The sequence below is a fragment of the Hypanus sabinus genome, unplaced genomic scaffold (assembly GCF_030144855.1).
Source record: "Hypanus sabinus isolate sHypSab1 unplaced genomic scaffold, sHypSab1.hap1 scaffold_333, whole genome shotgun sequence".
Taxonomy (NCBI): domain Eukaryota; kingdom Metazoa; phylum Chordata; class Chondrichthyes; order Myliobatiformes; family Dasyatidae; genus Hypanus; species Hypanus sabinus.
This window is the reverse complement of record NW_026781238.1, coordinates 31,103-55,947: the sequence shown is the minus strand read 5'-3', so window position 1 is coordinate 55,947 and position 24,845 is coordinate 31,103. Positions and strand designations below refer to the sequence as shown.

The window sequence follows — 24,845 nt, the reverse complement described above, 5'->3', positions numbered from 1 at the left end:
TCATAATCATTTTCTCTCTCCTCGCACTTCCTCCTGCGGGAGAGTATGGGGTTTGGGATTCAGAGCAAAGGGACTGCGGGAACAGGGAAAATGTGGAGGGTGAGAGAATGAGAGAGAAAAATTCTGTGTGTGTGTGTGTGTGAGAGAGAGAGAGAGAGAGAGAGAGAGAGAGAGAGAGAGAGAGAGAGAGAGAGAGAGAGAGAGAGAGAGAGAGAGGGGGGGAGAGAGAGAAAGGAGGGGAGAGAGAGAGAGAGAGAGAGAGAGAGGGAGCCATGGCAGGGTGTTCCAAAAAAAAACGTACCACCCCAAACTACACTAAAGTGTACCCCTGCCTAATAGGGGTAAAAAATACCGACAGTGTCGCTCGCTGCCCTGTTTGCAACAGTGACTTTTCTATTGCTCATGGTGGGTTAAATCACTGTTAAGGTGAGTTTAACGGGTGTCATTCGTTTAATAGCACAGCTAACGCTATTTAAACTAGCTGGCTGGCCGCTAAGGAGCTACTCTATTGCAGACATCCCACCTCTCCCGGGAGTTCCGGGAGTCTCCCGCAGATTGATGGTGCCTGCTTCCCTGAAGTGAGATTTACAGGATGGGATCAATTGAATTCAACGTGCCCTTCACTCCTTCTATGCCGTTCATTTTATACCAGGCGTCGCTTCCTCCTTGGTCCCGTTTCAACCCTGCAGAACGGGGTCTCCTTCAGTCAATGCATCTCTCCCTTTTAATCAACAACATTAACGACGGTGATGGCAGTTTTCAATCGGTGTCTCATCCCCTCCCTTCCCGGCGCTCACTTTAAATAAGATTTCACAACCCGAAACTGCCCCGTCAGACAGTCTAAGCGAATCAGCGGCTATTTCATGACAGATCAATAGGTCATTTTATATCGACCCATTAACCCCCTGTCTCTTCTCAATGAGCCACTGACTCCATTTCGGCCATTTTACTCGGTCCGTCTCTCCCCCTCTGTTGTTTGTCCATCACTCTCTCCCTGTCGGCCATTGTAACAAAGGTATCATGGACTATTTCAGATCAGGCCGCCTCTCCCTCTGATTTGTCACCTCCTGGCGTCCATTTTCTGTCAGTCCATACCTCCCTTCCTCCCTGGAAACCATTTTCAAAGCGCGCGTCACTCCCTCCCTATTGACCATGTTATATTGGCTTGTCATTCTCTCCCTGGTATTAATTTTATATTCTGGTTTCAATCCAGAATCCTATTTTTAATCAGCGCATAATTCCACCCCACCCCGTGATAATTTTCAGTCAGTGTATCACTCCCTCCCTGTCGGCCCTGAGAAACAAGGTGACCACGGGCATCTTGATTCTCCCCATGGGCCCATTGTCACTCAGCCCATCACTTTCTCCCCGAAGACCATTTTCAGTCAACCTTTCACTCCCTCCCTAGTGACCATTCTAAATCCTTCTGTCGTTCCCTCCCTATTCACCATTTTCAATCAGGAGCCCCTCGCAGGACCGACACACTCGACCACCCTCCACTCGATTGCGCAGACTGTTTATCACAAATAATAAATATATCTCAAACAATACAGACCGATCCGACATCCTCATCTCCGGATCCTGTGCGTCATCACTCCGAGTGTCGTGGAGAGAGGAGGATACAGACACCAGGAAACGTGTGCGGTAATATTCCCGGTGTCGATACAGAGACCCGACTCCGTGCGCGGTAAAACTTTCGGTGTGGAGACAGAGATCGGGAACCGTGCGCAATGAATATCCCGGCATGGGGACACGGAAACCATAAACCTCTCTCACACGCACCCCTTCCAATCTCTAGGATGCCGTGCCGAAGGCTCTTCAGTCCGATCGTGTCCACCGTCTCCGCCAGGAGATGAGCATCGGCAGCTTTGCAAAGCCGTCAACATCCACACCACACTGGATTTTTTTAACCAATAAACACAACGGCGTCCGTGTCAAATTCCGTAAACGACGCTCCGAGTTCAGCCAAACACGGAATTCGGGCCTCTCCGCTAATTTCCAGGTTCACAAATCCTTTGGAAATGAACTGGAAGGAGTCCCTTTGGGACGCGGATGGTGGGTGTGAATGGGAAGGCATGGGTCCCTTTGGGAGTGAAAGGGAAGGGGTAGGGTCCCATTGGGAGTTTGGACAATAGGGCTGAATGGGTGCACACAGTGGAGTTAAATGGGGAGGGGCGGGTCCCCATCGGTAGGCAAACAGTGGGAGTGAATGGGAAGGGATAGGATCCATTGGAAGTTTGAACGATGCAAGCGAATGAGTAGGGGTGCGTCCCGTTGGGAATACGGATGGGTTGGAGTGAATGGGAGGGGGTGGTGTCATTGGGAGTGCGGATGGTGGGAATGAATGGGAAAGAGTGGCATTTAATTGGGATCGCGGTGCGTGTGAGTGCACGGGACGGGACGGCGCCCTGTGAGGAGTGCGGACCGTGAAAAAGGGCGGTAAGGGGTGGAGTCCTGCTTTGCAAAATTATCTTCAACTTCGATTTCATCCTGGGCTACTTCTCGACCCAAGAAGTCAAATGTGATTTCTATGGTTATGATTTCCATCTGCACTCCCCTGCCCAATGGTGACTAATCCAACCCTCTCCTGGTCTGTGCACACTGCATCCCTTCCCGTCTCTGTGACCACTTCTACATAGATTCATCTCTCTCTCTCTCTCTCTCTCTCTCTCTCTCTCTCTCTCTCTCGCTCGCGCGCGCGCGCGGGCGCGCGCGTGTGTGTGTGATTGTGTGTGTCTGTGTGTGTGTGTGTGTGTGTGTGTGTGTGTGTGTGTGTGTGTGTGTGTGTGTGTGTGTGTGTGTGTGTGTGTGTCTGTGCGTGTGTGTGTGTGGTTCTCTGTGCTACAGTCTCCCCTGTAATCTGTTTGAGCTCGAGAACTCAGTATAAATATCTCAAACTACAGAGACTTTTTTTTCGTGTCTGTCCCCAGGAGTGTGCGATGGGGCGTTCTGGAGGGAGTTTCAATGTGTGTCTGACCGGCAGAGTGTGTGATGGGATAATGGGGTGGGAACTTCACCTCGTACTTAATGTCTTTCGCAAATGGGAACTAAGTGAAATCTTGTCTGATATTGCAGTGGATTTTAACTTTCTGAGGGGGGCAGTTAGCCAGGATGGGGGCAGGGTAGAGATGAGATCCTCGGCACCCAGACTCTGCCAGACCGGCCTCACTCAGCCTGGAGCTGAGACGCTACTGTGTCAGTGTGAGGAGCTCCGACCCACTGTTGCAGTTCAGCGGGTGCGGGGGTCAGCAATAATCCCAGGTCACTGTTTACCCTCTAATGAGAATTAAATCCGACACCAAGACAGGAAGTTACAGCGGTTTATTGAATTAATCATGACAATTATAAATTAAATACTTTGTGAGCTGCTGACTTGCGGGAATAAATCAGGTGCTCCCCACTCAATCACAGTCACACACAATTAACCGAGCGGCGACAACGAGTGACCAGTTGAATAACCAGTCCCGTTCCTCACCGTCACTCTGTATCGGGGAACCGATGATTATAACATCACACTTCAGGGCTGTGTCCGGGATCGCTGCAGAGCCAGGATCACTGCTAAGGGATTGGTCCATTTAACATCATTATATCGGCCAGACTGCCGAATGCACCGTCCTCAGCAAAGGGAGCAAAAGGATTCTCTCCCGGGATTATCCCACCCCGGGTCGTTGGTGTCCCAGACTGAGCCCCGGCCCCCGGGATCTCCCTGTTTATGTAATTCACCGGGGTGTCACGTGGGGGAGCCTCGAACACGCACATCCAGGGGAAGCTGGGACGCCGGAAAACAGGCGGAAATATGTCACAGATTTCCCGATATTCGTCACATATTTCTCGATATCACCGAGCTGGAGACTGGAGCCTGTTCCGTTAAAACCATTGGGAATTATCCCCAGCTCGCGGCCATTAAAGGTAAGGGCGGGAGTTAAAGGGGATGGCGGGAAACCGGCCAAAATGTCCCCGGCACGCGGGCGGGGATGTTCACACATTCAGATGTTGACTGTCAGTCCCGGTCTGACTCCCTGCAGAGATCTCAATTCCATCTCCCCGCTCTCAGTGAACCGATTCTCCCACAGCCTGAAACAGTTGGGAGAATAAAGGTGAAATAAACAGATTACACAACAGTGTCAGTGACAGGGGGCCGGGGTTAATGTGTCAACAACACTCACAGACACATATCACTAGAAAACCGGCGGATCCGCTGATATTTTATCATATTGGTCAATAACACAAACACTAACCAGATCCGCTCCAGAATCGGGAGGGTCAGTATGAGGCGGCGGAGAGCGGGGATAGATCGGTCTGTCAGAGAGTTTTCACTCAGGTTCAGCCCCGTCAATGATGGGTTTGTACTGAGAGCGGAGGCGAGATCCTCCGCAGCAGAATCTGTGAGAACGACACCCTTCAGCCTGGAGATGAGAGAGAGCGAGGGTGTAGGACACAGAGAGACAGGAGACGGTACAAATCCCCAGTATCAATAACACAATTACTGATCACATTAATGGTCAGTGTCAGACCCAATCTCCCTCAGCCTGTACTTACCACAGTCTCTGCAGTTTACACTCCGGGTTCCTCAGAGCCGCAGAAACCAGTTTCACCCCGGAATCTCCCAGTTTATTACCACTCAGGTCCAGCTTCCTCAGTGATGGGTTTGTACTGTAAACGGAGACCAGATCCTGGGCACCAGAATCTGTGAGACCGACAGTGTCCAGCCTGGAGGTGAGAGAGAGAATGAGAGTGAAGGACACGGAGAGACAGGAGACGGTACAAATCCCCAGTGTTTATCAGTAACACAATTACTGATCACATTAATCTTCAGTGTCGGACACCCAGTGACTGTAAACACAACCTCCCACAGTCTGGTACTTACTCCAGTTTCTGTATTTTACACCCTGGGTTCTTCAGAGCCGCGAACACCAGTTTCACTCCTGAATCTCCCAGTTCATTAACACTCAGGTCCAGCCCCGTCAGTGATGTGTTTGTACTGAGAGCGGAGGCGAGATCCTCGGCACCAGAATCTGTGAGACTGACCTTCTTCAGCCTGTAGATGCGAGAGAGTGAGGGTGAAGGACACAGAGAGACAGGAGACGGTACACATCCCCAGTGTTTATCAGTGACATAATTAGTGATCACATTAATGTTCAGTCTCAGACACCCAGTGACTGTAAACACAATCTCCAACAATCTGTTACTTACCCCAGTCTCTGTATTTTACACTCCGGTTTCCTCAAAGCTACCGACAACAGTTTCACTCCTGAATCTCCCAGATCATTCATCTCAATTCTAAACACAAACAGACAAATTGATGATCAAAGTGACTCAAACCGTGGGTCTGAGCGAATTTCTCTCACACGGATATTTCAGGAAACATTAAACCTTCAGTAAATCACTGATCGGAGTTCCCATCACTGTCAATGTCCCTCACTGACCAGCTCCAGGGTATTCGCTGACTGTCAGTAATTTAGCCTGTCGTTGGGACCATGTAAACTCCACGTATTCTGTCTCATTCCCTGATGGTTAGAAATGTGTTTCTGACCTGTGAGGGTCGGAAGGGGCAGAGCCGAAGTGTGGTAGAAAGTCCCACTGTGAGGAAGATTTGTAAATGGGAAAGTGTCGATGGAAGATCGTGGAAGTAAACCCAGCTGAGAAAAGGGATAGGGAGACAGATCCTGCAGGAGGAAGGTTATTGAGGAAGAAAGATCCCAGAGGAGGAAGGAGGAGTGGTTCCACAGAGGAAAATGGATGGGGATGAGAGGTCCCATAAGAGGTTACCAGTGGAACAAAAAATCATCCAACAAGACGAGGGATTTCAAATAGAAATTGCATCGGAGAGGTGGTTCTGAAATCAGTTCCACAATCGGGAGAGGCGGTGCTAAGCGGTCTGGTTATCTGGTAGTGAGCACAGTCACCCAGGTGGACTGATGGTGATTGTCACACATGGAGACGAGCAGCGGAGGACAATCTCAAAACGGTATCTCTTTCATTCTCACTGGGACCGTCTGCTGACGGTCTCTTGTCCCTCGCCGGGAAGAGGGTTTGAAGTTCTGACCCACCTGCTGCAGTCACCGCCATTCCTGTGATATCCTACCATTAAAGAAATGACCGTTGTTCACTGATCTAAAGTATCCAAAATCCCTTCACAATGAACCACAGAACCCTCTTGTCCTTGGGGAATTACTGACCGATCCCCTGGACATTTCTCACAATTCCTAACAATCCCATTTACTATAGTTTTCCCCAAATTCATTTTCATTGAAAAAAGACAATGGGGCCGTTTCACAGTTCAGAGTGAGAGTTAAAATAAACACCTCAAATCCTGGCACTTGTGGACCCCGGGACCCAGCCTCTGGATTCCTTCACACTGAATGTGGCAGCCAACCAGGTCGAGGTGTTTTATTGTTTCACAGAATCCGATGACATGAGACAGGACCGCGCAGTCAATCGGGGTCAGTGTCATTCCACGGAATGAAAGCGTTTCCACAGATCCCAGTGCGTCCTGAGCCAGCCCACGATTCTGAGACTCAAACAGGTAGTAAAATGTGTTCAGGAGGCTCCTTTTACCAGCTTCACTCCATGTGTTTCTACTCTGGCGTTTAACCTCCTCCTTCACCCAGTCAATCACCCGGCAGGCTGTTTGATGAGGAAATGGACCCAGAAACTCCTCCAGGCCCCGAGCTGTCATTGGGGAGGAGAGACCAGCAACAAAACGGAGAAATACCTCAAATCGCCCATCTGTCGTGTTGTTGGCTTCAGTGAGGAATTTCAGGATATCCCCGGGATGTGGAGTCAGGAAATGTGCGACTGCAGCTACAAACTCTTGGATAGTGAGGTGTGGGAATGTGTACACCACGCTCCGGGCAGAATCCTCTCTCTCCAAAAGCTCCATCAGAAACCCGGACAGGAACTGGGAAGGCTGCAGATTGAACTGGATCAAATCTCCACCTGAAAACACAATCTTCCTCTCGGACACTCCTCTGAAGGCCATCTGACCAACGCTGAGAAAAACATCACGGGGGTTGTCAATCACACGGCCGTGGTTTTTCAGGATGTTGTAAATATAGTAGGAGTACAGTTGGGTGATGGACTTGGGAACTCGCTGCGGGTCCCTGACTCTTTGTGTGAAGAAGGGGCCCAGTGCCAGAGCAAGGATCCAGCAGTAGGAGGGGTTGTAGCTCATGGTGTACAGGATCTCGTTCTCCTTCACGTGTTTGGAAACAGCTTCCGCCACCGTCTGATCTTCAAAATGCCTGATGAAATATTCCTTCCGTTCCTCACCAACAAATCCCAGGATTTCAGCCCAGACACTGATCTCAGCCTTTTCCAATAAATGTAACGCAGTGGGGCGGGTGGTCACCAGCACTGAACACCCTGGGAGGAGCTTGCCCTGGATTAAACTGTACACAATGTCAGACACTTCACACCACCACTCGGGATCTGGGCACTGGTGCCTGGGTTCCGTATCTCTAGGACTGTCCACAAAATCGATTCTGTGCTTGAATTCATCCAAACCATCGAATATAAACAGCAAACCCTCTGGGTTCTTCCAGACCTCTCTCAGGATATTCCCAAAGTAAGGATATTGATCCAGAATCAGTTCCCTCAGGTTTATTCTGCAGTTAATGGAGTTTAAATCGCGGAATTTGAAACTGAAGACAAACTGGAACCGTTGGTATATTTTCCCCATGGCCCAGTCATAAACAATCCTTTGTACCATTGTTGTTTTCCCAATCCCCGCAGCTCCGGCTACAGCTGCTGAACTCCCAGATTTGGATTTACTCCGGGATAAGCTGCTCTGGAACAACTGATCTGTCCGTATTTTTTCCAGTTCTCCACGTAGTTTTTCTCCCCCACTCCTCGTGGTCTCTGCCTCTTGCCAGCAGCTCATGTTCCACCAGTCTCCGATCTCGAACAGTAGAAATGACCGTGAGCTCAGCGTATCGATCAACCAGCTGGAAATCCTTCACCTTCTCCCTCATCAGGATCGTGTTCACTCTCAATGTTTCAGTTTGTTCCCGTAGAGTCTCCTTGTGTTTCTGTTGAACATCTTCCATGGGAACAGACAGTGGACAAACTGTTAGATGCCTCAACTCAGAACTCAGTATTTAAGTACACAAGAGTTATCCTAACGCTATTGTATTAATTGGATTCATCAATGGATGCTTGTACAGTAAAGTAATGCGATCAAAAGACCCCAAACTGGACAGTTAGGCGCTGTCTAAATCAACACCAGATAATCACATTTCAAAATTAATTAACTGTGCTATGAAGGTGAATATTTCCCTGTTTATTGAACTCCGACTGTCCCACTACTGCCAAAGCTATCACTGTTCCTGTGGAAGAACTTTTATTCCCCAGTGCTGATGTGTCGTATGGAGAAGGAGAAAAGGATAGTGGGCAATCTGTCAAAGGTACAGGTCGGGGAATCACAGCTCCCCCTCCCCTCTCACCATCTCTGATTCAAAATGTAAAGAAGCAGCTTTGTGGATCAGCGCGTGCACTGTGGTTCGGGGGAGAAAATGTCAATGTCTTGTTCAGGAGATTGTGACAGTCAGCATTTTGACGCAAAACACAGACAATTCACCGCTTTTATCACCACAGACGCTGATCAGCTCACTGAGTTCCTGTAGAAAATGGTTTGAGACGGCAGGTCAGCTGTCTCGTGACTCTTAAAGAGGATGAGTTGCAAATACTCAACAGATTCAAGTTACACAACTGTAAAGGAGAAGGAAATAATTGGTGTTATGGATCTGATGTAGCACAAATAAACTCAGATAAAGAACGCAAAGAAAACACAATAAATATAAATTCTTACGATACAGGAGTCTCTTTGACCTCAGGTGGTTCAGACTGTAAATTTTAAAACGGTGCAGGTGGTGGGTAGGGGTTGTTAGTCGAGGTGTTGATCAGTCTTACTGCTTGAGGAAAGTAACTGATTTTGAGTCTGGTGTTCCTGCTCTGGATGCTACGTAGCCTCCTCCCTCATGGAAGAGGGGCAAACTGCCCAGAGGCAGAACAGGTGGGATCCTTCCTCCCTCATGGTAGAGGGGCAATCAGCCCACAGGCAAGATAGGTGGGATCCATCCTCCCTCATGGGAGATGGGCAAACAGCCCACAGGCAAGATAGGTGGGATCCTTCCTCCCTCATAGGAGATGGGCAAACAGCCCATAGGCAGGATAGGTGGGATCCTTCCTCCCTCATCGGAGAGGGGCAAACTGCCCATAGGCAGGATAGGTGGGATCCTTCCTTCCTTATGGGAGAGGCGCAAACAGCCCATAGGCAGGATAGGTGGGATCCTTCCTCCCTCATGGGAGAGAGGCAAACAGCCCACAGACAGTGTAGGTGGGATCCTTCCTGATGCTGCTGGCCATCTTCCGGAGCCTTTCTGTACATACGTCCCTGATGGAAGGTAGGCTGGGTGTGCCGATGTTGCGTTGGGCTGTTTTGACTCCCCGTTGTAGAGCCTTCCAGTCCGCCACAGTTATGTAGCGTGTTGACCTGCCTCTGAAGCACAGCTGTAGAAGGACGGGAGTGTGGATGTGAGTACAGGTCAGACAACGTCTGTGGAAAGGGGAGAAAGGGGAGATGCTACTAGACTATGACTTTAAATACAAGTTTGAAAAACATGCCGATAACAGGTCGGGTGCTGAAGAAGAGAGAAGAGACCGAGGAATTTCGGTAGCAGGTGGTTCAGGACTTCAGCTGTCAAAGGACCTGCAGAGATCACTGAACAGCACAGGAATAGGCCCTTCTGCCCACAACGTTGGTGCCAGCATGATGTAACATTAAACTCGTATGTTTATACATTCTCCCCATTTAGATAACAGTCTACACTATTGTTCCTTTTGCTAAAATGTATTACGATTCATTTCCCAACACTATTTTCCATTTGCCACATTTGGCCCATTCTTCCAAATTGTCTAAGTTTTGCTGCATTCGCATTGCTTCTCAGCACTGCCTACCCCTCCACCTATCTTCGATTAATCAACAAACCTTACCATAAATCCATCAATTCCATTATCTAAATCACTGATAAGAAATCTGAAAAGTAGCTGTCACAATTCTGACCCCTGAGGAAAATAACTAGTTACCAGCAGCCAAACAGGAAAGGTTCCTTTTATTCCCACTCCCTGCCTCCTCCCGCAGGCCATTCCTCTTTCCATGACTGTGTCATTCCTGTAACGCCACTGGATTTTTATCTTGTAAAGCAGCATCGTGTATGGCAACATATCAAACACCTTCTGAAAATCCAACTAAATGAGATCCACTTTGTCAAGCCTGCTTAGTATTTACTCAATGAACTCTAGCAAATTCATAACGCAAGATTTCCCTTCATATACACAATGCTGGCTTCGGCCTATTTTATCATTAAACTCCAAATACCTCGTTACCTGAACGTTAATAATTAAATTGACTTTATTTCTTGCATTCACGTACATGAGCAGTAAAAACCTTTATGTTACGTCCCCATCTAAATGTGCAACGTGCAATCATAGTGATTTAAAATAATTTCTAGATTCCAACAGTCTCCTAATCAGTCAGGGTAGGCTAACTGGCCTATACATTTATAAACAGGAGAAAATCTGCAGATGCTGGAAATCCAAGCAACACACACAAAATGCTCGAGGAACACAGCAGGCCGGAGAGCATGTGTGGAACAGTTTTGATTTGGAGCCGAGATCGTTCGGCAGGACTGCAGACAAAAGGCTGAGGAGTAAATTTGAAAGGTGGGGGTGAGGTAGAGAGAAATGCCAGACGATAGTTGAAACTTGGAAGGGAAGGAATGAAGCATAGAGCTAAGAAGTTGATTTTTGATAGACACAGAAGGCAATGGAAGAAAGAAAAAGGTGGGTAGGGCTGGTGGAGGTGCACCAGAGGGAGGCGATGGACAGACAAGGAGATAACATGAGCGAAGTACGAGCTCATGGGGAACGGTGAAGGGGGAGGAGGGTATTCATGCCATCAGATTGGAGGCTACTCAAACAGAAAATAAGGTGCTGTTACTCCAACCTGAGTGTGGCCTTATCCCGACATTGGAGGAGGTCCGAACTGACGAATCGGAATGAGAATGGGAAGTGGGAATAAAATGGGTGGACACTGGGAGTTCCCTCTTGTTCTGGTGGTCACACCGTAAATGCTGGGTGGAACGGTCTCCCAATACACGTCAGGTCTCACCGATATACAACAGACCATTCCGAGATCGTCTGTAACCATATAATATAACCATATAACAACTACAGCACGGAAACAGGCTACATCGTCCCTTCTAGTCCGTGCCGAACGCTTACTCACACTTAGTCCCACTGCCCCACCCTCAGCCCATAAACCTCCAGTTCTTTCCTGTTCATATACCTATCCAATTTTACCTTAACTGACAATACCGTACCTGCCTCTATCACTTCTACTGGAAGCTCGTTCCTCACAGCTACCACTCTCTGAGTAAAGAAATTCCCCCTCGTGTTATACTTAAACTTTTTCCCCCTAATTCTCATCTCATGTCCTTTTGTTTGAATCTCCCCTACTCTCAATGGACAAAAGCCTATCCACCTCAACTTGATCTATCCCCCTCATTATTTTAAATACCTCTCGTCCCCCCTTTGCCTTCTAAGCTCCAAAGAATAAAGACCTAACTTGTTCAACCTTTCCCTGTAACTTAGGTGCTGAAACGCAGGTAACATTCTAGTAAATATTCTTTGTACTCTCTCTATGTTGTTGACATCTTTCATTTAATTCGGTGACCAAAACTGTACACAAAACTCCAAATTCGGATTTACCAATGCCTTGTACAATTTTAACATTACATCCCAACTCTATTTCTCAATGATCTGATTTATAATGGCCAGCATACCGAAAGCTTTCTTCAGCATGCTATCCACATGACATTCAACCTTCAGGGAACTATGCACCATTATTCCCAGATCACTCTGTTCTACTGCATTCTTCAATGCCCTACAATCTACCATTATTCTCTTTGGAGCGTAGAAGATTGAGGTGGGGGTGGGGACTTGATTGAGGTCGACAAGATTATGAGCGGCATAGATAGGGTGAATTGTCAATACCTGTTTCCCAGGGCATCAGTAGCAAACACCAGAGGGCATAGGTACAAAACTAACGGAGGGAAGTTTAGGGGAGACATCGGGGTACGTTTTTTTTTTTTTTTACACAGAGGGTTGTGAGTGCCTGGAATGATTTAGCAAGGGTGGTAGTAGAGGCGAAAACATTAGGGGTATTTAGAAGCCTCTTGGACAGGCACATGGATGAAAGAAAAATGGAGGATTTTGGTGTAGTCTGGGTTTAGTACTTTTTCTTAAGGATTATATGGGTCGGCACAGCATGGAGGGCTGAAGGGCCTGTACTGTGCCGTAGTGTTCTATGGTTCTATGGTTATTCCTGGATCACTCTGTTCTGCTGTATTCCTCAATGCCCTACCATTTACCATGCATGCCGTATTTGGAATATTCCTACCAAAGTGTAGCACCTCACACTTATCAGCATTAAACTCCAGCTGCCATCGTTCAGACCACTCTTCGAACTGGCCTAAATCACTCTGCAAGATTTGAAAACCTACGTTATTATTCACCATGCCACCTACCTGCATGCCTACTAATACAATTTATCACCCCATCATCCAGATCATTAATGTATATGACAAACAACATTGGACCCAATACAGATCCCTGATGCACACCTCTAGTCACCGATCTCCAACCTGACAAATAGTTATCCACCACTACTCTCTGGCATCTCCCATCCAGCCATTGTTGAATCCATTTTACTACTTCAATATTAACACCTCATGACTGAACCTTCCTAACTAACCTTGCGTGCAGAAATTTATCAAAGGGGATACTGAAGTCCATATAGACAACATCCACTGCTTTACCCTCGACAACCTTCCTCGTAACCTCTTCAAAAACTTCAATAAGATTTGTCTAACATGACTTTCCACGCACAAATCCATGCTGACTGTTCCTAATCAGACTCTGTCTATCCATATAATTACATGTACCATCTCTAAGAATACTTTCCATTAATTTATCCAGCACTGACTTCAAACTGACAGGCATATAAATGCTAGGTTTACTCTTAGATCCCTTTTTAAAGAATGGAATAACATGAGCAATAAACCAATCCTCCGGCACCATCCCCGTTTCTAATGACATCTGAAATATTTCTTTAAGAGTCCCTGCTATTTCTACACTAACTTCCCTCAAGGTTCTATAGACAATAGACAATAGGTGCAGAAGTAGACCATTCGGCCCCTCGAGTCTGCACAGCCATTCTGAGATCATGGCTGATCATTCACTATCAATACCCTGTCCCTGCCTTGTCCCCATATCCCTTGATTCCCCTATCCTTCAGGTATCTATCCAGCTCCTTTTTGAAAGCATCCAGAGAATTGGCCTCCACCGTCTTCCGAGGCAGTACATTCCACACCTGCACAACTCTCTGGGAGAAGAAACTCTTCCTCAACTCTGTTTTGAATAACTGACCTCTTATTCTCAATCCATGCCCTCTGGTACTGGACTCTCCCAACATCTGGAACATATTTCCTGCCTCAATCCTATCAAATCCTTTAATTATCTTAAACGTTTCAATCAGATCCCCTCTCAATCTCCTCAATTCCAGCGTGTACAAGCCCAATCTCTCCAATCTCTCTGCGTAAGACAGCCCTGCCATCCCAGAAATCAACCTAGTGAATCTACGCTGCACTTCCTCAATTGCCAGAATGTCCTTCCTTAAACCTGGAGACCAAAACTGTACACAATATTCCAGGTGTGGTCTCACCAGGGCCCTGTACAAATGCAGAAGGACATCCTTGCTCTTGTATTCAATTCCCCTTGTAACAAAGGCCAACATTCCATTTGCCCTCTTTACTGCCTGTTGCACTTGCTCATTCATCTTCATTGACTGGTGAACTAGGACTCCTAGGTCTCTTTGCATTTCTCCCTTACCTAACTCGACACCGTTCAGACAATACTCTGCCCTCTTGTTCCTGCTTCCAAAGTGGATAACTTCACATTTGTTCACATTGAATGACATCTGCCAAGTATCTGCCCACTCACTCAGCATATCCAAGTCTCCCTGTATTCTCCTAACGTCCTCTTCACATGTCACAATGCCACCCAGTTTAGTATCGTCAGCAACCTTGCTGATATAGCTTTCAATGCCCTCATCTAAATCAATGACATAAATCGTAAAGAGCTGTGGTCCCAATACAGAGCCCTGTGGTACCCCACTAGTCACCTCCAGCCAGTCCGAGAAACACCCATTCACTGCTACCCTTTGCTTACTATCTGCCAACCAGTTTTCTATCCATGTTGAAACCCTGCTTCCAATGCCATGAGCTCTGATTTTACTCACCAATCTCCTATGTGGCACCTTATCGAATGCCTTCTGAAAATCTAGGTACACAACATCCACTGGCTTACCCTCGTCTAACATCCTTGTTACATCCTCAAAAAACTCCAACAGATTAGTCAAGCATGATTTGCCCTTGGTAAATCCATGCTGGCTCGGCCTAATCCTATTTCTGCCATCTAGATGTGCCACTATTTCGTCCTTAATAATGGACTCAAGCATCTTCCCCACGACTGACGTTAGGCTAACAGGGCGATAGTTCTCCGTTTTCGCCTTCCCTCCCTTCTTGAAAAGTGGGACAACATTAGCCACTCTCCAATCTTCAGGAACTGATCCTGAATCTAAGGAACATTGAAAAATGATCACCAATGCATCCGCAATTTCCTGAGCCACCTCTTTTAGAACCCTCGGATGCAGACCATCTGGACCCGGGGATTTATTAGCCTTCAGTCCTACCAGTCTACTCATCACAGTTTCTGTCCTAATGTCAATCTGTCTCAATTCCTCTGATATCTTGTCACCCTGGCCGATCCATACATCTGGGAGATTGCTTGTGTCCTCCCTGGTGAAGACAGATCTAAAGTACGCATTAAATTCTGTTGCCATTTCCCTGTTTCCCATAACAATTTCTCGCAATTCATTCTTCAAGGGGCCAACATTGTTCTTAACTATTTTCTTTCTCTTCACATAGCTAAAAAAGCTTTTGCTGTCCCCTTTTATATTCCTGGCTAGACTGAGCTCATACCTGATTTTTTCTCTTCGTATTGCCTTTTTAGTTAAGATCTGCTGTTCCTTAAAACTTTCCCAATCATCTGTATTCCCACTCATCTTAGCCCTGTCATACTTCTTTTTCTTTAATGCTACACAATGTCTGACTTCCTTTGTCAACCACTGTGGCCCCTTCCCACTCTTTGAACCCTTCTTTCTCATTGGAAGGAACTGCAATTGCATCTTTTGTACTATGCCCAAGAATATCTGCCACTGCTGATCCACTGTTTTTCCTGCCAGGGCATCTGCCCATTTAAATTTGGCCAGCTGTTCCCTCTTGGCTCCGTAGTCTCCTTTATTTAATTGCAACACTGACACCTCTGATCTGCCCCTATCCCTCTCAAACTGTAGATAAAAACTTATCATGTTATGATCACTACTTGCTAATGGCTCCTTTACTTCAAGATCACTTATCAATTCCTGTCCATTACACATCACCAAGTCCAAAATAGCCTCGTTCCTGGTTGGCTCAAGCACAAGCTGTTCCAAAAATACATCCCTTAGACACTCCACAAACTCCCTATCCTGGTGTCCAGCACCTACCTGATTCTCCCAGTTCACCTGCATGTTGAAATCTCCCAGAACGACTGCATTACCTTTAGCTCATGCCAATGTTAACTCCCTAATCAACTTGTACCCAATATCCACGCTACTGTTTGGGGGCCTGTACACAACACCCATTAGGGTCTTTTTACCCTTACTGTTCCTCAGCTCAATCCACACAGACTCTACTTCCCCTGTTCCCAAGTCACCTCTTGCTAAGGACTGAATCTCATTCCTCACCAACAGGGCCACCCCACCCCCTCTTCCCATATTTCTGTCTCTACGATAGCACGTATACCCTGGTACACTCAATTCCCAGGCCTGATCCCCTTGCAGCCATGTCTCCGTTATCCCAACAATATCGTAGTTCCCCATTTTCATCTGAGCTTCAAGCTCATCTGTCTTATTTCTGACACTACGCGCATTCAAGTATAGAATTCTTAGGCCATTCCTCCTCTCTTTGCTTAAAACACTGTCTACTGTACCAGCTCCTTGAACTTCCATCGGGCAAATTGCACCATGAGTTTTGATGACCTTCTCAAGATCACCCAAACCTTCTACACATTTAACCACATGCACCTTCTGCCCAACCCTCTGGATCTGGATCCCTGCCCCCTGCACATCTAGTTTAACCCCCCCCCCCCCCCCCCCCCCCGAGCAGCACTGGCAAATACTCCTGCAAGAATGTTAGTACCCCTCCGGTTCAGATGTAGACCATCCCTTCGAAACAGATCCCAATGTCCCTGGAACAAAGACCAATTATCCAAAAACCTGAACCCTTCCTTCCTGCACCATGCTCTCAGGCTCGGATTAATGTGCATAATCATTCTATTCTTCGCCTCACTCGCACGTGGCACAGGTAGCAGTCCCGAGATTGTCACCCTGGAGGTCCTGCCTTTCAGCTTCACTCCTAACTCCCTGAACTCTCTAAGCAGGATCCCCTCACTCACCTTACCTGCATCATTGGTCCCTACATGGACCACTACATCTGGGTTCATGTCCTCATTCTCAAGAATAGCCTGCACCCGATCTGAGATGTCCTGGACCCTGGCACCAGGGAGGCAACATACCATCCGAGACTCCCGATCTGCCCCACAAAATCTCCTATCTGCCCCCCTAACAATGGAGTCCCCTAAAACTATCGCTCTCTTCTCTTCCGTCCTCCCCTTTCTAGTTGAGGGTTCAACCTCTGTGCCAGAGGCAGGACCACTACAACTCATTCCTGGTAGTTCATCCCCATCAACCGTATCCAGTACGGTATACTTATTGTTAATGGGAATGGCCGCAGGGGTGCTCTGTTCTCTCTGCCTGCTCCCCCTGCCTCTCTGGACCGTCACCCATCTGCCTACTTCTTGGTTTTTTGGTGTGACTACCTCCTGATAACTCCTATCTATCTCTGCCTCTGCCTCCCGAATTATCCGTAGTTCATCCAGCTCCTGCTCCAACTCCCTACCTCGGGCTGATAGGAGCTGCAGCTGGACGCACCTTTTGCAGGTGTGGTCATCAGGGACAACTGTGTTGACCCTGACCTCCCACATATTGCATACGGAGCACACCACTGCTCTGACTGTCTCCCCCATACCTGAACTGAATTAATAGAATAAGTCTAAAAAGCACCTGGCGACCTTACCTTCTTCCCCTCAGCGAGCAATCACACAAGCTTACCGAAGTCCCCTTACGCCGAAGCCCACTTAGACAAAGCCCAGGACTCTGCTTCCACGGACTCCGCTGCCCGCTCTGACAAGAAGTCCTGCCTTTTAAAGTGCGCGCTCGACGCTGACGTCACTCGCGCCTGCGCAGTTCCCCCTCCTCCACAGGTATTGACCAGGTAGGCTTAAATCCTACCTACACGGTCGAATTCTCTGACGTTCTGGGGAACATCCTGTCAGGATCCCGATATTTATCCACTTTTATATTCCTTAAAAGCGCCAGTACTTCCTTCTCTTTAATCGTCATAGTTTCCATAACTACCGGACTTGTTTTCATTACCTTATACAATTCAATATCCTTCTCCTTAGTGAATACCGAAGAGAATAAAATGTTCAAAATCTCCCCCATCTCTTTCAGCTCCACCCATAGCTGTCCACTCTGATTCTCTAAGGGAATCTGATTCTAAGGTCCACTCTGATTCTAGTGAGGGACCAATTTTATCCCTCACTATCCTTTTGCTATTAATATAACTGTAGAAAGACTTCGGATTTGTTTTCACCTTACTTTGCCAAAGAAACATCTTCTTTTAGCTTTTCTAATTTATTTCTTAAGATTATTCTTACATTCATTATATTCCTCGAGCGCCTCATGTATTCCATGTTGCCGAAATTTATTGTAGATCTCACTTTTTCCTAACCAAGTTTGCAATATCCCTTGAAAACCATGGCTCTCCCAAACTTTTAACCATTCCTTTCAATCTAAAAGGGACATAAAGATTCTGTACTCTCAAAATTTCACATTCAAATAACCTCTATTTCTTTATTACATCCTTCCCATAAAACAAAGTGTCCTAATCCACTCCTTTTAAATCCTTACGCATCTCCTCAAAGGTAGCCTTTCTCCAATCAAAAATCTCAACCCTGGGTCCAGTCCTATCCTCCATAATTATATTGAAAATAATGGCTTTGTGATCACTGGACCCGAAGTGTTCCCCAAATCATACCTCCGTCACCTGACCTATTTCATTCCCTAACAGAAGATCCAACACTGCCCCTTCTCTAGTCGTTACCTGTATGTATTGCTGCAGAGAATTATCCTGTGCACATTTTACAAACTCCAAACCATCCATCCCTGTTACAGTATGGACCACCCAGTCTATGTGTGGAAAATTAAAATCTCCCACATCGCAACTTCGCGCTTATTACAGTTATCTGCTATTGACTTGCAAATTTGCTCCTCTAATTCTCGCACCCCATTAGGTGGTCTATAAAGCACCCGTATAGGTGTTACGACTCATTTCCCATTCCCCAATTCCACCCAAATAGCCTCCCTAGACGAGCCATCCAATCTATCCTGCCAGAGCACTGCTGTAATATTTTCCTCTGACAAGCAATGCAACACCTCCCCCTCTTGCCCTCCGATTGTATCACACCTGAAGCAACGAAATCCAGGAATATTTAGTTGCCAATCACCACCCTCCTGCAACCATGTTTCATTAATAGCTACATCATATTTCCAGTTATCAATCCATGCTCTAAGCTCATCCACCATCCTTACAATGCTACTAGCATCAAAGTAAATGCATTTAAGAAATACTCCACCTCTTCTACTCTGTTTATCTCTAACAGTACAAAGAACTTTACTGTCTTCTAACGTCGGTTGAAACACTCTGCTTCCCCTCCTCCATCGTATCTAGTTGAAATCCAGAGGAGCCTCTTTAGCAAACCTTCCTGCAAGAATAATTGTCCATCTCCAGCTCAGATGTAAACCGTCCCGCCTGAACAGGTCCCACGTTCCCCGGAAAACTGCTCAATTGTCTATAAATCTGAAGCCTTCCCTCCTGCTCCATGTGTTCATCCACGTGTTGACCTGCGCTATCCTACTATTTCTAAACCCAGCTGCACGTGGCACTGGTAGCAATCCTGAGATTGCGATCCTGGAGGTCCTGTCCTTTAACTTGGCACCCAGCTCCCTAAACTCATCTTTCAGGACCTCCTCACTCTTCCTACCTACGTCGTTGGTCCCTACATGGACCACGACATCCGGTTGCTCACCCTCCCTCTTGAGAATACTGGGAACTCGATCAGAGATTTCGTGGACCCTGGCACCAGGGAGGCAACAGACCATCCGGGATTCTTTATCTCTTCCACAGAATCTCCTATCTGTCCGCCTAACTATCGAATCCCCTATCACTACTGCTCTCCTCTTTTCCCTCCTTCCCTTCTGAGCTGAGGGTCCAGTCTCGGTGCCAGAGTCGCAACCACTGCAACTTGTCCCTGGTAGGTCATCCCTACCAACAGTATCCAAAACGGTATACTTATTGTTGATGCGAATGGCCACAGGGATGCTTTGCTCTTCCTGTCTATTCCCCTTCCCTCTCCTGACAGTCACCCAGCTAACTGTCTCCTGACTCCTAGGGGTAACTATCTCTCTGAAACTCCTGTCTATTTCTGCCTCTGCCTCCCGAATGATCCGAAGTTCATCCAGGTCCTGCTCCAGTTCGCTAACACGGTTTGTCAGGAACTGCAGCTGGACGCACCTTTTGCTGGTCTAGTCATCAGGGACAACAGTGTTCGCCCTGACTTCCCACATACTGCAAACGGAGCACTCAACTGCTCTACACCTACTCTTAAACTAATTAAATTATTTAAATAGCTTATCCGGCCTTACCTCACCTGGAGTGAAGCTCGTACTCAGCCTCTGCTCGCTTTTTAAATTCCCCTGCTGGTCTCAGAGGCCGACATTCACGCGATTGCGCAGTCGTGCCCCGTTCAACCTCGCCTCTGTCTGTTTCTCGCGGATACCTGAATGAGCCAAAGCCGTTCCACTCTGCTTTAGTCCACTCCGACGATGTACGCTACGACGATGGCCGTTGTAGATGGCAGTCTTTCTTTTAAACCTTTGGCGCGCTACGTCAGGCGCCGGCGCAGTCTAACCTCTTTGGTCTGATCAGTTAAAATAAAGTTTCTCTCGAAGTTTCTTTTAACTCTTCCCTCTCCGCTTCTTGCTTCGATTTAAATGACCGTTGAAATCTCCCTCTCCTTTTTAAACCTTTGGCGCTCTACGTTACGTGCCTGCGCAATCTATCCAATCTACGTCCGGTTTTACCTATATACGCTGCCACACCGAGATCAACTATGGGTCCCTCTGGTGCCCCTTCCACCCGCTTTTTTTTTCCTTTCTTCCATGGCCTTCTGTCTCTTACACTAATCAACCTCCTAGCTCTTTGCTCATCCCTCCCCATGCAAGTTTCACCTATCGCCGGGCGTTTCTCCATCCCCTCCCTCCTCCGCCCTTCACCTTTGAAACTTACTTCTCAGCATTTGTTCTCCAGTCCCACCGAATGCTCTCGACCCGAAACGTTGACTGTACTTTCTCCATAGGTGCTGCCTTGTCTGCTGAGTTTCTCCAGCATTTTCTATGTGTTAGCCGGTAATTTCAATTATTTTGCCTTCATCTCTTCTTTATGCCGCCTGCATTCTGTGTGTGTTTTTTTTTGTTGTCTTTTATTAGATTTTAAAAGCTTCCCAGTCAACTAACTTCCCATTCAATTTTGCTACATTATACTGCGTTTCATTTTCTTTTATGCAGTCCCCTGCTACCTCCTAAGGGTTTTAGACCATAGACCATAAACTATAAGACAAAGAAGCAGAACTCGGCCATTCGACCCATCAAGTCTGCTCCGCCATTTCATCATGAACTGATCCAATCTCCCATTTAGTCCCATTCCCCCACCTTCTCACCTTAACCTTTGATGCCCTGACTACTCAGACACATATCAATCTCTCCCTTAAACACACCCAATGACCTGACCTCCACTGCCGCCCGTGGCAACAGATTCCACAGATTCACCACCCTCTGGCTAATTTTATTTCGCATCTCCGTTCTGAATCGGCGCCCTGCAATCCTCAAGTCATGTCTTCTCGTACTAGACTCCCCCACCATGGGAAACAACTTTGCCACATCCACTTTGTCCATGCCTTTCGACATTCGAAATGATTCTAAGTGGTCCCCACTCATTCTTCTAAACTCCAAGGAGTACAGTCCAAGAGCGGTCAAACGTTCCTCATAGGTTAACCCGCTCATTCCCGGAATCATTCCAGTGAATCTTTCTGAACCCTCTCCAACGTCAGCACATCCTTTCTTAAATGAGGAGCCCAAAACTGCACACAGTGTTCCAAGTGACGTCTTACCAGTGCCTTATAGAGCCTCAACATCACACCCCTGCTCCTATACCCTATTCCTCTAGAAATGAATGCCAACGTTGCATTCGCCTTTTTCACCACCGACTCAACCTGGAGGTTAACCTTAAGGGTATCCTGCATGAGGACTCCCAAGTCCCGTTCCATCTTAGAACTTTGAATTCTCTCCCCATTTAAATAGTAGTCTGCCCGTTTATTTCTACCAAAGTGCATAACTGTACGCTTTCCAACATTGTAATTCATTTGCCACTTCTTTACCCATTCCCCCAATCTATCCAAGCCTCTCTGCAGACTCTCTGTTTCCTCAGCACTACCGGACCCTCCACCTATCTTTGTATCATCAGCAAACTTAGCCAAAAAGCCATCTATTACATAATCCAAATTGTTGATATACAACGTAAAAAGAAGCGGCCCCAACACGGACCCCTGTTGAACATCACTGGTAACCAGAATGGGATCCCTTTATTCCCACTCTCAGTTTCCTGCCAATCAAACAACTCTCTATCCACGTATGTAACGTTCCCGTAATTCCATGGGCTCTTATCTTGTTTAGCAGCCTCATTTGCGGCACCTTGTCAATGGCCTTCTGAAAACCCAAATACAGAACATCCACTGCATCTCCCTTGTCTAGCCTACTTGTAATTTCCTCAAAAATTTGCACTAGGTTTTTCAGGCAGGATTTTCTTTTAAGGAAACCATGCTGAGTTCAGCCTGTCTTGTCATATGCCTCCAGGTACTCCGTAACCTCGTCCTTGACAATCGACTCCAACAACTTCCCAACGACCGATGTCACATTTCACAGTGAACTCAAACATGTTATGATCACTGCCTCGTAAAGGTTCCTTTATTTCCGCCTCTCTGATAACCTCTGATTCATTACAGAATACCCAATCTAGTATTTCCGATCCCCGAGTGAGCTCAACAACAAGCTGTTCTAAAAAGCCATCTCGGAGACATTCTACAAGTTATCTCCCTTGAGATCCAGTGCCGACCTGATTTTCCCAAAACACTCTATTGATAAAATCTCTTACAATTATCATAACACTGATATCATGATCTGATCTCACAGTGTATCAGGACTTAGTCAGGGGTTTGTGGGGTCTCACAGGCTCAGTACCGTACCATGTGAGTGTGGGGTCTCACAGTGTTTCAGGACCCTGTCAGTACGTGTGGAATATCACAATGTGTCAGGACCTTGTCAGGGGTGTGTTGGTCTCAGTGTGTCAGGACACTGTCAGGTGTGTGTGCGGATTCACAGTCTGCCAGGGTCCTGTCAGGGGTGTGTGGGGTCTCACAGTCTGTCAGGGGTGCGTGAGGATTCACTGTCTGTCAGGGTCCTGTCATGAGTGTTTGGGGTCTCACAGTCTGTCAGGGTCCTGTTAGGGGTGTGTGGGGTCTCACAGGCTCAGGACTGTGCCTCACAGCGTGTCAGGACCCTATCAGGATTGTATAGGGTCTTAAAGAGTGTGATGACACTGTCATGTTTCTGAGAGATCTCACAGTGTGTCAGGACCCTGTCAGGTAGTGTGGGGCCAGACAGTGTTTCATGAACCCAGCAGGAGTGTGTAGGGTCTCACAGGTAGTGTGTTAGGACCCTAACATGGGGTCTTCCAGTGTGACTGGACCCTGTCGGGGTGTGTGGGTTCTCACAATGTGTCTGGACCCTGTGAGGGGTATGTGGGATCTCAGAATATGTCAGGATCCTGTCAGAGGTATGTGGAGTCTCACAGTGTGTCGGGACCTTGTCAGCTATGTGTGGGGTTTCCATTTAATGTGTTCGGTTGTGATAGCGAGCGTAGGAAAAATATTGATTGTTGACTTATTTACTTTAGAGAATGTGACAGTGGTAGAAATGATGTTCTTCAATAGTCAGGAAGAGTACCTGTTACACCTTCAAAAATGGGTGTGGGAATTTCACTGTCATGTCTGCTTCCTCGTCGAACAACATGAGGAATAGTGACGAACAAGCTTGTAGCGATTTAACAATTCCATGGTGCTGGGAAACTGAGGGGTTTCATTGACCGCATGTGGACTGGAACAGCATAAACAGAGGTGACAGAGACGCGTGTATTTTGTAACCTTCCTGATTGGTCCATCTCTGGTCCCATATTTAAATTATCAGCTTTGGGATTTGTTATTTTAAATGAGAGAGACTGAGCCAGGGCTCTGGCTGAGATTCCGTATATTTCTGTTAAGAACTTCGAATAATCAGATAAAACATGGGCTGATGCAATATTAGTAAGTTTTGTGATATTTGTCTATCCTACACTCTCTCCAGTGTTAAATGTGCAGTTGAGTGATCCAACTCAGTCTGAGATGACGGAGCCTTACAATCTCTTGAGACCATGCACTGCCCCGGCCTCCGTTTTCACAGACATGATGGGCTTATGGATGTAGTGAGCTTCCCATACAGAGGGTCACAGTTTAACTAATTGCAATATTACTTATAGATATTTTCAGTCCTCTGCACCTTCCTTGCCGCGATCCTACAACCCTTGGTTTCCCTGTCCTAATTCTCATCCCTCACTCTTCCACAGTGTCCATCACACAACAGCGGCAGACAGGAATATCAGCTTCTGTGGACTGAGCTGAGGAATATGTTCCCCCAGTCTCACCCTCTTTAACACTGTAGCAGTGTTTGCACTAGGGAGTGCAGATGTGAACACAGCGGGGTTCATCTGCTGCTTTGTGGTTGAACAGACCAGTTGGGATGTCACCTGCTTTTCTAATTAAAGTGACGCTATTATTACTATTCTGTGACTGGAACTTCAGTGGACGCCCAACTCTGAGAAAAGATGATCTGCGGGAACTGGGGGAGTTTGGAAAATGGTTCAGGATGAGTCTGTTCAGGAGGGGCAGTGGCTGGCAAGGGAAGGTTTTCACTATTTGCTTTGAAGAAATATAAGTTTTTTTTTCCATTCTCCAGATCGCCCCTTCTCCACTCAGACTCCGGTGGGGATCTGTAGTTGCAGGCCCCAGAGCGGTGTGACCACTTTCCTCAAACTCGCCAGCTCTCTGCCTCTTTCCACAAAATATCATTTGAAAACTCTCCCTCTCGCAAACATGTCTCTCTGTGTCTCACTGTGTTCTCTGTCACAGTGCCAATGTTTACATTGCCAGACCCACGTGGCTCAACAACTGAACCGCCCGACGCAAATTACAACCATTGGTGGACACATAGGCCAAGCTTCAATTTTATGAGCTCTGCTTCAGCCTCATCTGGGTCATTGCATACCGTTCCGATCGCTGCACTACCAGATGTCATACGGGGAGCGTTGAAACTGGACCCAAATGCAAGACGCAGACACTGAAGCACTAGGAACAGG

At 47.1% G+C, this 24,845-nt stretch overlaps 2 protein-coding genes across 3 annotated transcripts in view; both read right to left on the bottom strand.

The window, feature by feature from the left end:
• Positions 1 to 3,320: 3,320 nt before the first annotated feature.
• On the bottom strand, positions 3,321 to 6,871 carry LOC132388479 (ribonuclease inhibitor-like). Of its 2 annotated transcripts, none has more exons than XM_059960822.1 (6): positions 6,306 to 6,871; positions 5,194 to 5,280; positions 4,868 to 5,038; positions 4,540 to 4,710; positions 4,239 to 4,406; positions 3,321 to 4,074 (listed from the first exon to the last, which is right to left on the bottom strand). In XM_059960822.1, the coding sequence occupies exons 1-6, from the start codon at positions 6,677 to 6,679 to the stop codon at positions 3,987 to 3,989; spliced, it is 1,059 nt and encodes a 352-aa protein (XP_059816805.1). In that variant the 5' UTR covers positions 6,680 to 6,871; the 3' UTR covers positions 3,321 to 3,986. The 2 variants fall into 2 exon arrangements, with proteins under 2 accessions (XP_059816805.1, XP_059816806.1); XM_059960823.1 differs by having other exon boundaries at positions 6,716 to 6,871.
• An 880-nt stretch (positions 6,872 to 7,751) lies between these two features.
• The window catches only part of LOC132388480 (uncharacterized), a 39,048-nt gene continuing 21,954 nt past the window's right edge, over positions 7,752 to 24,845 (bottom strand). The window contains exon 6 of the mRNA XM_059960824.1: positions 7,752 to 8,041. Coding sequence (XP_059816807.1) covers positions 7,770 to 8,041 — 272 coding nt within the window. The 3' untranslated portion in view covers positions 7,752 to 7,769. The remainder of the gene's footprint in view (positions 8,042 to 24,845) is intronic.

Bases quoted from the DNA above. Each gene is read 5' to 3' on its own strand.
- LOC132388479 (XM_059960822.1), bottom strand. From the start codon at position 6,679: ATGACAGCTCGGGGCCTGGAGGAGTTTCTGGGTCCATTTCCTCATCAA. The intron at 4,407-4,539 runs GTAAGTACAGGC...TCTCATCTCCAG, and splicing joins TGTAAACTGCAGAGACTGTG to GCTGAAGGGTGTCGTTCTCA. The intron at 4,075-4,238 runs GTTAGTGTTTGT...CAACTGTTTCAG, and splicing joins CCGATTCTGGAGCGGATCTG to GCTGTGGGAGAATCGGTTCA.